This window comes from Mustela nivalis (assembly GCF_964662115.1).
Source record: "Mustela nivalis genome assembly, chromosome: 13".
Classification (NCBI taxonomy): domain Eukaryota; kingdom Metazoa; phylum Chordata; class Mammalia; order Carnivora; family Mustelidae; genus Mustela; species Mustela nivalis.
Genome location: NC_139032.1, coordinates 62949711 through 62962540, shown reverse-complemented (window position 1 = coordinate 62962540; position 12830 = coordinate 62949711). Strand labels below are relative to the sequence as shown.

Genomic DNA, 12830 nt, shown 5'->3' with positions numbered 1-12830 from the left:
GATATTTTCGTTTCCTCCAATCATCCCTTACAGGTTTCCATAAATGGTGTGTCTCCACGTCCCTCTTAAACTCCATTTTGGGAATGGACTTAACCCTTGAAGTGTGGTCTCACAGAACAGAGCCCATGTGTCCACTCCCAACTTGATTCTGGTCCTGCATTTCTACAACAGCAACCCAAGGTAATTCAGCATCCCTTCCTTCCATCACACATAAGTTTTGCTGGTTCATATTGAGAGTGTATGGAATAAAGTCCCAAGATCTTCTTAACAAGAACTACTGATGGGCCAAGGCTCTCCCATGTTTTGAAATTCTAAATGCTGAGCTTCACATTTATTTTTGTTAACTTTCTTCGTGATGGCTTCAGCCCATCTTGTTCCAACCTGTCGAAATCACTCTGAATGTTGATACTGACATCCATCATATTAGCGATCCCTCCCAGATTTCTGTCATCTGCAAATGTGATCAGCATGCCTTCTATGCCTTCATCCAAGTTTTTGATGAAAACTCACTGTATTTTTAAAAAGTCTTTTAATTTAATTGATTTTGGTCCAAGTTTTGATAATTTTGTAAAGCTATCTAAAAGCAGGAGAATCCAACTTATGAGGTTCAACCTGATTCCAAAACAATGCAATTAAAATAAATATGCTTTACAAAATTGAGCAAAGCACCAAAAGGTAGTATCAATGTGACCCAGACTCTGGCATGGTCAATCTGCTATTTTGGACAAAGCTAACAATTAAATTGGATAAATGTTTGTTGATGAGGATGATGACTCTAGTCTAACACACTGAATAGTGCAGAGGCAAGCAAACACACTGGATTGATTTTTCCGTGTGGAGACAGTTCCCAGCTGGGACAACTCAAAGTGCTGGGGAGGGCTTGCCACTGAATGACTAATTAGGCCACGTAGGCCAATAATTGGATAATTTAGGGCCAAAAAATCACTCTGGGGGCCCAAGTTCTCTGGACTGACCATCAGTAGTGATTTCCAATGCCTGGAACAACGTCAGACCGTCCTACAGGCTCGGCGTAGGCACTGTGGAGCAGCTTCATGAATTCAGACAAATTGCATGTGGGGAGGCCCAAAGGTGCTTCAGGGAGGAGAGGTCATTATTTATGAATGCTTTTCTAGCACCCACTCTCATTGAAACCAAAGACATGGTGAAGCATGGTATCTAGGAACACAGAGTTTGGGGTCCGTGGGTCCCCAGAGATTGTTGGGGTGTTTGGTTCAATATCCTTTGCTTCTAATTCTCTCTTTGACAAATGTCACCTATGTGACTTTGGGCATGTCACTCCCTTACCCTTTCTCAGTTTTCAACTCATCATCTGTGAAATAGGTGATAATGCTTACCTTAATGGTACGGCTACCTTACCCATCATGTGTAGTTCAAACATTTAACAAATGGTAAAGAAAGAAAGGTTGGTCAGGGAGATAATGTACAGGGCACTGTGCTAAAGCTTTGACAAGTATCATCTTATTGACTCTTCTTCACAGACCACCCCAGAAAGTAGATATTATTATTATCACTCCATAACACAGATGAGGCAACTGAGGCATTACAAGGTTTCATTGGTTGCTCAAGATCACGCATCTACTAAATGACGGTGCTGGGATTTTCTTCTAGGCCTGCATGGTTCCACGGCCTAAACCCTTAACCACTGCATTATTCTGTTAGACTATTATTTGAGACTTGACTTTAGTTAAGAGATGCTACTTGTAATCAGAATAAGAGTCCTCAACCTTTGGTGCTAAGGGTCTGCCATGCTTCTCATTTGAAGTCTTGTGATTAGGTGTGGAGAGGAAGCTTCACAGCCTATAATGAGAGTGAGGATGAAGGAGGGAGGATTGCAGCAGGTTTACCAATCACCCCTTCATTTCTGTCAGCATTGCAGCCCAGAAGGAGGGCACACAGCAGACACACACACACACACACACACACACACACACACTCTTTGCCAGCTCTTCCATCAGAAGTCTGAAATACTGATTAGACCTGGAGAGGGCAATCTGGTAGTCGCTGCCAAGCCAGATCAACCAACTGGAGATCCCTGGATTGGCCCTTCTCTCTCATCTGTGTGTAAACTGTGTTTCTAAGTTTTCTTGGGTTAGAGAGTGGGGGACTATCCTTGCAGTTCATGGTTCTTTAAGTGGTGAGACGAGACAATAGACTACAATGTCTAGCGTGCAGAAATAACCCAATAATTGTGGTATTTTTCCTTCCTTTCCCTCTCTGGTGAGACCCTGTCTTATTAGAAGCTTGCTTTTCTGAGTCTAGTGATGTTTATACATTTGCTCAGAAAATCCCTTCTCATGGTTCTTCTCTGTGTTATACAAATTTCTGGGAATTTTCAGAGTTCAAACTGATGATATTTGACCACATCTTATGAGAAATAAAAATAGTGGTATGCTTTGGTTGACTTAAATAACAGTACTGGTACTCATTTACGGTTTTCAAAGCCATCATTCCTGTGTGACTGATGTTCCAAACATCCCTCTGGGGTTAAATATTATAATCATCTCCACTGTAGGGATGAGAAAGCCATGAGCAGGAGCCAGGTGACACTGGCAGGGAACAGCAGAGGCAGCTTTCCATCCCGATACTCCCGACACCTCACAATGTCAAGGCCAGAACTCGCTCCTCTCCATCAGTAGTCTAATCCCCTGAATAAGCAGCAGGTCAATCAGTGCTGATGCAATTGGGTAAACTGGTGAGGGATAACTTGAGGCTCACCCAGATGGTTTGATCACAATATGAAAAAAGTTTTGGTCCCTTCCTCTAAACCATGAAAGAAACCTACACACCGCAATTCACCTGTGCAGATTTTCATCGACACAACCACCAGGAATTCTGCAACAATGGTGTGACAGGTGCAGCACTGTCAGAGTCATTTGTTAAGGCATTTAGAGACCCAATAAGGCAAAAATGATTGGGCGCAACGGATGCACCAGAATTGCTAAATGAAGAGAGAAATATAGGAAAGGTATGAAAACTGTTCAGTCCAGCGCCAGCTGCAAAGTCATTCAATCAACTCATGTTACTAGTATCATGAGCAGAGACCGGATCATTCATTCAAAAAGCAGGACATCATAAAACTTACTCTGGAGTAATCGAGATCTCTGGGTGTTGAGTCTGTTAAAGCTCGGACAAGGGCGTTCATCATACAAATCGGAGGAGAAGGTGGAGAGGGCTGAGAAGGTTCCTGCTGTAATGGGCTCTTTGGTTTGGAAGGCAGCCGACCTCTCCTCCCTTTCAGACTGTCTGTACGGACAACTGATGCCAAGAGAAAGAAAGAAAAAAATGTCTTCAAAGATATCCATAACGAGCCATAAATCACCAAAAAGTATCAAAACACATTACAGTGGAGCAATCCTTAACGAGACCAACCATTTAAAAGTGGCAATGAGTTTGGAATTCTATCCCCACAATGATTTAATGAGAGTTGAAACAAGCAGCATAAAAATCACTCATACTTACATCTGGTAATGAATTAGCCCTGAAAGTCTCCTTCTTAAATAGAACAGAGATGTATGTACACAAGCTCTCTATTGATTTTGAGAAATTAGAATAAGTAGTCCTCGGCTATTTTTAAATGGTAATACACACCATAAAAGTAAAATGTTGGAAAGAAAAGGCAACTAGGAAAATTCACCATCCCAACATGAGTATCAACATTTTTCTCAGTGATAGAAAAGGTATACGCAAGCTGAATAAAGATCATTATATCCGTACCTTCTTTAACCATGCCAACACTGAGACACTTCTGAAATCGACAGTACTGACATCGGTTTCGACGTCTCTTGTCTACAGGGCAGTTTTTATTTGCCAGGCAAACATATTTTGCATTTTTCTGAACCGTTCTCTGGGAAAACACAATACAGAGATAGTCAACTAATAGTTTCTGGAAAGAGGTAGGACCTGACAAGATGTATTTTAATTACAATGTGAAAAGCGACAGTGCAATTCGTATAATTAGATAAATTTAATTTCCTAACACGCTAGCCTGCAGGAAAAACAATTTTATTAGTGTTAGCTGCTGACAATGAAAATCATCTCGGATTGTTCTGAAGCAAGTCTCAGGAGACACCCAAGTCTGAATGATAAAATCATATCTGAAATTACCAGGTCAACATATCATACCTTGGAGGATTAGATTATCTCCACTTTTAATATCCCTTTGGGAACAATTTTCTACTTGTTCCACTCCCCTGATTATTGCTGACCTTATTAAAATAAAATCAAAATTATCTGGGATGTACTTTGTTGGCTATCACTATTGTAAGTCAAATATCACAGTAACTGGCTTTGTTCCCCAATAGAGATCAAATCATAAAAAGCAAAATCAGGACTTGACTAGTTAAAACATATAGGAAATGTTTTTATGCAAAAAATAACTATCGCTTAATCTGTCTATATCATTTATTTGATCTTTAAGTTATTAAGATAATATATATTAAGAGAATATTTTCTTAAGAGGAGATCTAGGGTAAACTGATGATTTCTGACTTTTGAAAGTAAAATCTTAAAATTGGTTACTAAAAACCACACACACACACACACAAAAACCGACCCAACAAAAAGATTAAAAAAGAAAAAAAAAAGGAAATATGAGAGCCATAAATTTTCAATAAAAATTCCTATTAATAGGTTATCTCGTAAATGACTACTGACATAGACATCAAAATAGCCATATTGTAAACAATACAACATAAACCTCAGACTTGGATATTAAATGATGTTTTATTCTTCAGCATCACATATAATTTGAAAATGACACATGGAGAAATAATGAAGCATGTTTTATGCTCCAGATTTTAAAAAATGATTAAAAAAATTAAAAACAATTTGTACAAGTGGATGTGTATTTACTACTTAGGGTGAAATTATTCAGAGATTACCTGAATCTATACAACTCCAAATAGAGCAGAAAGTTGGAATTTATTTAGTAAGCCTGGACCGCATTAAAGAAAGAATGAAAGAGAGAAAAGAAGGAAGGAAGGAAGGAATCCAGATAATTTAGGATTGGTGATCTATTTTGGGTCCAAAATTCTAGATTCACTTTTAATCTTTTACTTTTAGCAGTTCTCAAGCCCCGTGAATTAGTTTTCACCCCATCACCTTTTTAATTTCATTTTCGGGAATGGTTTCTAAATGGCTTCTACGACTTTAAAAATCTACCAAAGCCAGATCCATTTAGTTTAAAATGCAAAATTCCAAAACACAAACACATCTCTGAGTTTCCAGCATTTAAATTCTCAACAGTCTGTAAGGGTAGGAAACTTATGTTTCCTGAATAAAGCTTTCTTTCATTGGACATGCAGTAATTTCTGAAACTCTCTTTCTTGCCATCATCCTCAAGGCTACCTGCCAGTTTGAGAGCTGGTGGCATTTTGCTTCAGGTATATATCTTCCCAATAACCTGAAACCTTCCCCACATTTGTGTGTGTCTGCACAGTTTAAGGACAGGGAGAGATCGTTATGGTTCAATCACTGAATTCCCATCATTAACTGCACCTCATGTCACATTTTTAAAGAATTCAATTTAATGGTAGAAAGCCACTGGGTAAAACCTGCTCCTGTTCCTTTAATTAACAGATCTGTGGGGTGGTTCTCCCCCATCCTACCCCCCCCCTTTTGAGTATGGATTTGTTTTCAAGGCATTGCTGCAGAAAAGGACGCTGTTGGGGAACACTTAATTGACATTTCTAGACGAGGAATGTATTACCACTCCTGTATTTTGGTTAACTCTCAATTATTCAGAAGTGATTATATTTGTGGGTTAATCGTACTTCTCTTAATTGTTTTTCTTTCTTTTACCCTTTTTGGCTGCCTGTTTCATTGCCCTTCAGCATTTCCACTGAAATGCTGTGAAAATGAAATCTGCTACAGGAATGTGGTTAACTTGGAAAGAACCCTGGTAAAGCGTGAGCAGTTCAGACAGGAAAAAAAAATGGCTAAACTGAGGGTTCTACATTTAAAACATTATATTTCTGCATACCTCCTATATGGCACTAGACATACTACAAAGTCCTTCCACAAGCATTTTCTCATTTATCTGCAGAATTTAATTAGACGCATGATGTCTAACCCCAGATCAAAAATAACTGTTGCTTGCTGGTAGGCATACCAATCCACACACATGTGCATTTTAATAAATACTTGGTAGTTTTCATTTAATAACGAACTACTGTTTTATGGCCCTTTAAATAAGTGTGTTCATAACTGTTTTATCTAATTTGATACTCATGGCCCTTCTCTGAATTTTATTCACCTGATTGGAAAATGGAAGCCTAGAAAGACATACCATGCTCAACATGGTATGTTGGATTGGTAGGTGACAGATCAAGGACTCCTATTTGAGTGTTCTGACTCCAATTTTAGCACACTCCCACTCCCAGATATATCCTATTGGCCTCCAAATACCAGTTACCCAATCAGCATCTAGCGTCCCTTTTCCCTCCACTCTGCCAGGCCCTGGAGGCCAGGGAGTGGCTTTTGTGCGAGAACATTTATGGGTTTGCAAATGCCTGATATAACGGCCAAGGGAGTAGAGAGGGTGGCACAGAATTAAGTGTCTGCAGAAGTCTGGGAGTCAGTAGCAAAAGTTGAGTGGCAAGAGAACAAGGCCTCTTCTTCCTCAACAGTAGAAAGAACACTGACCCCAAGTGTTGAAGAAAACCAGCGGGAATGGCCAAACATGCCACTAAATCACCATTTATAGAACACACAGGGCTTCTCTTTCTAGGCCTCAGCCTACTCAGGGGTAAGATATGGAGGAAGCCGAAGAGCCTGTAAAATTCTCCTTTGGGTCTATGAGATAATGAACAGTATCCACATCTGGCACTGTGTGTGCATGGAGATGGAGGGGACCGGTGAGACCCCAGCTTCTGTCTTCTACAGAGGGAGCTGCCCCAGCCTGCAACCAGCCAGTTGCTCCTGTTTATTCTGCTGGTGCAGACCTGCAAAGAGTTCTCAGAGTGTGTGTCTTGGGATAATTTGAATAACCTCTCTGAGTCTCCACTTCCTCATCTGTGAAGCAAGGATAATTAATACCTACCTTCAAGATACTATTAATAAAAATGGCTAGTGGGTGGTCAGAATTCAATCTCAGGTCTGTCTGCTTCTAGAATCCCAGCTCTTATATGAGGATTAAGTGAGATATAAATGTTCAGGGCCTGGAACAGAGACCCCATGCCCTCCGATACCCTGCATAGACAGAGGAGGAATACAATGAGGCTTCTGAATTTTTTTTTTTTTTTTTTAAAGGCTAGGGATCCTTTTGAGAATCTGCTGAAGGCTCTCTCCAGAAAAATGTTCATAAGGTAAAGCCAAGTCGGCAGGTTCACAGCTCCCTGGAGTCCAGGTCTGCCTCCGTTCATGGACCTCAAGTTAAAAACCTCTGAGAGAGTGGGTGTGAAGGTGCTGGGAAAGGCTACAGACACGCACAGTATAATAATGTCACTTTTGGAAAGGGAAGGACCCTCTTGGACGCTCACTTGGCAGGTGGGAGAGGAGGCTGGCTGCAGAGGGGAAGGGGGCGCCAGGAGGAGGCTTGCGCTCACCTTGAAGAAGCCCTTGCAGCCCTCGCAGGTGCGCACCCCGTAGTGCTGGCAGGCGGCGTTGTCCCCGCACACAGCGCACGTGCCCTCGCCCGACGACGAGCTCCTGTTGGGCGGCGACGGCAGGTTGGGGCTCTCGCCCAGCAAGCTGGACGCCGTGGGGGAGGCCGTGAGGCCGAGCGGCGGGAAGGCCAGCGCGGCCGCCCTCTTGGCCAGCGGTAGCCCGTACGGGTGGCCCTCGAGCGCGGCGGCCTGGCTGCTGGCGGCGGCGGCGGCAGCGGCAGCGGCGGCTCCCAGCGGCAGGCTGAGCGCGGCGGCGGCCGTCGGGTCGTAGCCCAGGTGGTGGCCCCCGGCCGGGCTAGGCGCGGGCGGGTGCGGCGGCGAGGGCTTGAAGTGGAAGAGCGGGAAGCGCGCGCCAGGCACGGTGGGCACGGCCTTCATCGGCGGGTCGAGCAGCGGGCCCGGAGCGATGCAACCCTGCGCCGAGGGCAGCGCGTCGTCCCACAGCGCCCCCGCCTGCGGGGGGAAGCCCGGCGTGGTGGGCGTAGATGGCGGGGACTGCTTGAAGTACATGGAGGTGCTGGGCAGCACCTCGTCCTCCGGGCCGGATGGGGGCGGAATGGATGGCTGCTGCTGGGGCTGCTGTGGCTGCTGCTGCTGGTGGTGGTGGTGATGGTGGTGATGATGGTGATGGTGGTAGTCGTGCGCGCGGCCCTCCTCCATCTTGATCAGGGGCCGTGGCCCCGATGGCTGCATTTGGTACAGGCAGGAGGGTTTGAGTTCGTAGTTGCTCGAGTAGCCTTCCATGAAGGTACTGAAGCTGGGCAGGGACGTGGTGGCGGTGGCCGTGATCTCAGTGCTGCCAAGGTCCATGGTCAGTTTGGCGTAGTCGGGGTTCATAATCTCCGTGGTGTATTCCGAGCCGTAGGTCTGCACTGCATAACTGGAACCTGGAGGCGAAGGGCTATACTGGGCTTGCACGCAGGGCATATCTGCAGGACAGGGAAAAGGGTCTGTCAGAAGCAAGTCAGCACTCTCTCTTGGCTGACAGGTACCACTGGGTTCATTGCTCTCTCATCTGGGAAATGGGAGGGGAAGTGGCATCCTTTTCTCCTTCCTTCCGGTAGAGTAGATTTAAAGCTTCATGCTTACTTTCTTCCTGGGAGAAAGCGGAATTCCTGACAGACTAAGGGGCCACAGGATGCCAAAACCAGGCCTCTTGGGGACCTCTGCCCACCTTCTCTCTCTTGCCTTTATTCTCTACCAGATCTCGGAAATTTGACTCCTTCTTTCATAAGCCCAGTCATGTTTTGATGAAGGGGTTTTGAACCCTATAAACTAATTGGGGGTGGTCTTGGCCACAAGTTGGGAGGACAAAAAGAAAGCCAGTGAATGCTCTTTTGGTTTATTTTTGGGGAAAGAGGCCACTAGTCCCCAAAGTCACATGCATTGATTTAGAAATCTGAGTTACTTTAAAAAAAAAAAGTGTCCTTTGCAAGACTTACTGGCCAAGGAAGACTGACATTCTAACATTTTATGAGTGCCAACTGAGCCTACCCACACATGTTGTGGTCGCTTTCTCCCACCCCCTCCCCATTTCTCCAAACACAGCTAACAGCCTACACAAACTGGACCCCTAGTGATGACTTCAGCCAGTTAGGTGGAGAGGTGGGAACACAGGCCCAGGAAATGGACTCGGGGGAGTTTATGCCATCTGCAAAGAAAAAGATCAGCAGCTGCAACAAAACACCCACCAAACATGCTCTCTGCAGTATACAGTATATATATATATATATACACACACACACATATATATGTATATATATGTATATATGTATATATATACATACACACATGTGTATGTATATATATACATATATATGTGTATATATGTATCCCCCAATTCTGACTAATAAAATATATCAGTGGCTGTTTTAAGACAACAGTCTACAGCTACTATAAGAGGTGAGTTAGCCTACAAATTTTCTTATGACAGAAGAATTAGTACCTCTGCAAAAGAAAGCAGTTCCTTAGTATGTTCAATTTCTCTGCCAGTTGACTATGTTGAGCTCCTGAAGTGACTAGTATCCAGGATGCTTATTATATAGTTCAGAGAGGTGAGCTGGATGAGAAGTCCTTGGAAATTACTGGATCTAGTGGCTGATTTTTAAAAAATCTTATTATTTCTCTTTCTCCATAGCTAATTAGAAATGGTAAAAGGGGCAGTTTCTGGTGGTTGGTTTTTCTGAACCAAAGGGAAAGCAGGTGCTTCACCTCTGTTTGGAGTCTATGGTCTAGAAGTTGTGACTAATAAAAAAAAGTGAGTACTTCATATTTCCTTTGACATCTTTCTCTTACCCACGTTTCCAAATCTGATTGAGTCATGCGTGTATGGGATGAAATCTTGACGTGAAAAAAGGTGATGAGGGCCTGTGGGAAGAAGCGGTGATAAGGAGAGGCCAGTTCAAGCCTTCATTTTCCAAGAAGGGCCTTAAAAACACTCACTAGTTTGAAGTTCAAGGATTACTTATTCTGCTGTCTTGTTAGGGTGAAATGAAAGGTTAATGCTTTAAAAGAAAGAACACTGCCCAATGTTCCATCTGTTCTTCCTTCAGCACCTCTAGGATTTCTCCATTAATCTTCTGTCATCTTCCCTTGCCAGTCCCTATGCATTGCTCTTCTTTGTGTCTTTCTGGGGTTTCCAGCTAGAATATGAGTTTGCTTGCTCCTAAGTTCTATTGATCTGCATATCTTTGGTGATTACACAGTCCAGGCACCTGATATCTCTTTAACAAAGGCATAAAGAGGTGTTAAAAGTCAAACCTGCAATCCTTTCTTTTGCCCAATTAGAATTTACTCCTTGGTTTTCAGCTCAAATGCTTTTTTCTCTTTTCCTCTGCGCTTTAATAATCCAAACTTCTGCATCAAATGATTTGGGTTCTGTACAAACATAAATGCTCTGTACTGCTCAAAGAGAGTCCATAACTTTTACATGCATAAACTGGATATAAAAGGAGAGCAAAAATGGAGACATTAAAATGTATAATAAGATCCTAATCTATTGGCGTATGACTTTTTTTTTGTTTTGTTTTAAGGAAAAATATTTTTGAGAAATGCAACGCTTAATTAAATCTGGCTGCTCTACTAGGTAGCAACAGGGTGTGGTATCCAGAGGAGCTTCGTGCAAGGAGGCCACCTGTTCTGTGAAATGCATGGTCAACAGTCACTGCCCTGGTGCTGGGCAAGTGGAACAGCCCGCCTGTTGGGTGTGTGCATCCCCCCCACCCCTGCCCCCACCTCTCCCAGTCTGAGAGGAATAAGGCGTCATGCCTTTAGACCTACCTGGAGGATATCTTGCGCGCTGAATGGTGGGGCTGTGGGTCTCTCCAGCGGAGGCTGAGAGGGTGGGAGGCGGGGACGTCCGGCGAGGGGAAGCGGTGGCAGTGCTACCCGGCTCCGCTGAGGGTCCAGGCTCAGGACGGGGGCTTGCCGGACTGCGCTCTTCCGCAGGAGGCTCTGCGGGCACCGGGAGAGACAGAGCTTAAAGTGCGACCAGGCTGGTCGTCGTGGCCGGGGCTGGGCGTTTTGGGAGAGGGTGGTCTGGGGGGGGGGGGGGTAGGTCACTATGAATGCTACGTTAATTACAAAGAATTGTAAGGGCAAAGAAGCAGTGATTAAGGTGAATGGGGTTCCTGGGCAAGAAGCATCACACCTCCTTCTTGGGGGGGGGGCGCAGAAAGGTAGTCAGGCACCCACTGCGCTCACCGCCGTTTTGTGGCACCCAAATCTAGACTAAAAATACGTGCATTCTGTCATCGCCCAGGAATTGATCTCTCTTGTCCCCACAATTGGTTCTGAGCTCGCCAAGTCAGGAAAACCAAAGAAAGAGCACCTGAGGAAGAGTTTCGACCGAATTCGAGGAGTCAGTGAGTGTTCACGAGCGGAAAATAGTCATTTTCCAACTCCACTGCCCCCCCCACCCCGCCCTCCTCAAATACAGAATTTACACGTTGCATAGGAAATGCACAAGGTCCGGAACGAATGCGTGAATGCCCCGGGGAATTAAGAAAGTCTGCGCTTTTCATTCTAAATGCTAATGGAGCTTAGCTTCTATTAGCCGCGAGTTTTGGGGGCCAGGGGTCAAGCAAACAAAAGGACACAGTGGAAACAGCCCGGCGCTGGAAACAAGGGGACCAGGCAGTTGGAGTTCTAGGCTGGTAGGGTGGGAGGAGGCAGGCCCCCTGCACTCAGCAGGAGGTATCCCTGAGGGTGGGCGACTTCGAGGCTCGGGGCCATCCGGCGGCCCCGAGGGGGCACATTCCGGAGGGCGCCGAGCGCGGCTCCGGGGCGAGCGTCTCTGCGCACAGCCTCAGCGAAACTTTGTAGCTGGAATCGCAGGTCCGCGGGCCTTGGGGGAAAGGTCCACTGCCCCAAACTCTGGTCTACAGCGCCCCCTTTGCCTGGACCCGTTCATATCTCGAGGGTTGGGAAGGTGAAATTGAAAAAAAAACCAAAACACAACCCCAAAAAACCTCGGGAGTGCGCGGGCCGAGAGGGGCGTGTTAAGTTTTGTCCCCCGCCGCCCCTGCGCCAGCGGCTTGCCTGAAGGAAGAGGGAGAGGGGGTATCGGAACCCCCAGGTCCGGTAAGCCCTCGAAAGCCAGGAAACGGGGGATTCCCTTGCCACCCCGCCCCAGCCCTGTCCCAGCCGATCGTACGGAAATCTTGCGCTCGCTCTAGCGCAGGCACGGGCGGATCTTCCCACGGCTGTAACAGGAGCTTTCCGTCCACCCAGAATTTGCAATACGGGTCTCCAGCAACCTGCCACCACCTCCTGCAGTAGGTGCCCTCATTCCTGCCCTCCCCTGGGTTCTTTCGAGCGGAGTGTTTCTCCGAGGATCGGCGAGGTTGCGTCTCCTTAAGGAAAGGGCTCCCCTCGAGCGCCGCGCGTTCGCGGAAAGAGCCACACCACGTTTCCTGCAGCAGAGCCAAGAGCCCCAACGCTCCCCCCACCGCCCCCACCCCCGCCCACTCCCATGGCCGGTTACCTAGGCAAAGCCTCTGCGCCTGGAAACACGTTCCGCCGCTCCGGCTCGCGGCCGCCGGGGCCGGGAGCACTGAGCCTCGGGGTTGTAAATTAGGTAGAAATAACTACCTCTGTCAAAGCTCCTTTCTTTCTCGTGGGCAGACGAAAGGAACACCCCCATGTTCCCCTCCCCGTGGTGAAGTGTGTGGAGGAAACCGTGAAACGCACCATTGTGACCGGGGC

The 12830-nt window shown here is 45.9% G+C and overlaps 1 protein-coding gene across 4 annotated transcripts in view; it reads right to left on the bottom strand.

Moving 5' to 3' along the window:
• The window catches only part of NR4A3 (nuclear receptor subfamily 4 group A member 3), a 38239-nt gene that overhangs the window by 23321 nt on the left and 2088 nt on the right, over window positions 1-12830 (bottom strand). The window contains exons 1-5 of one of the 4 annotated variants that reach the window (XM_082696777.1): window positions 12610-12693; window positions 10905-11078; window positions 7566-8554; window positions 3736-3865; window positions 3104-3276 (exon numbers count right to left, since the gene is read on the bottom strand). In XM_082696777.1, coding sequence (XP_082552903.1) covers window positions 3104-3276; window positions 3736-3865; window positions 7566-8552 — 1290 coding nt within the window. In that variant the 5' untranslated portion in view covers window positions 8553-8554; window positions 10905-11078; window positions 12610-12693. Of the gene's footprint in view, window positions 1-3103; window positions 3277-3735; window positions 3866-7565; window positions 8555-9570; window positions 9659-9920; window positions 10092-10904; window positions 11079-12609; window positions 12694-12830 lie in introns of those variants that run through there. The other 3 variants (XM_082696774.1, XM_082696775.1, XM_082696776.1) reach the window with 3 other exon arrangements.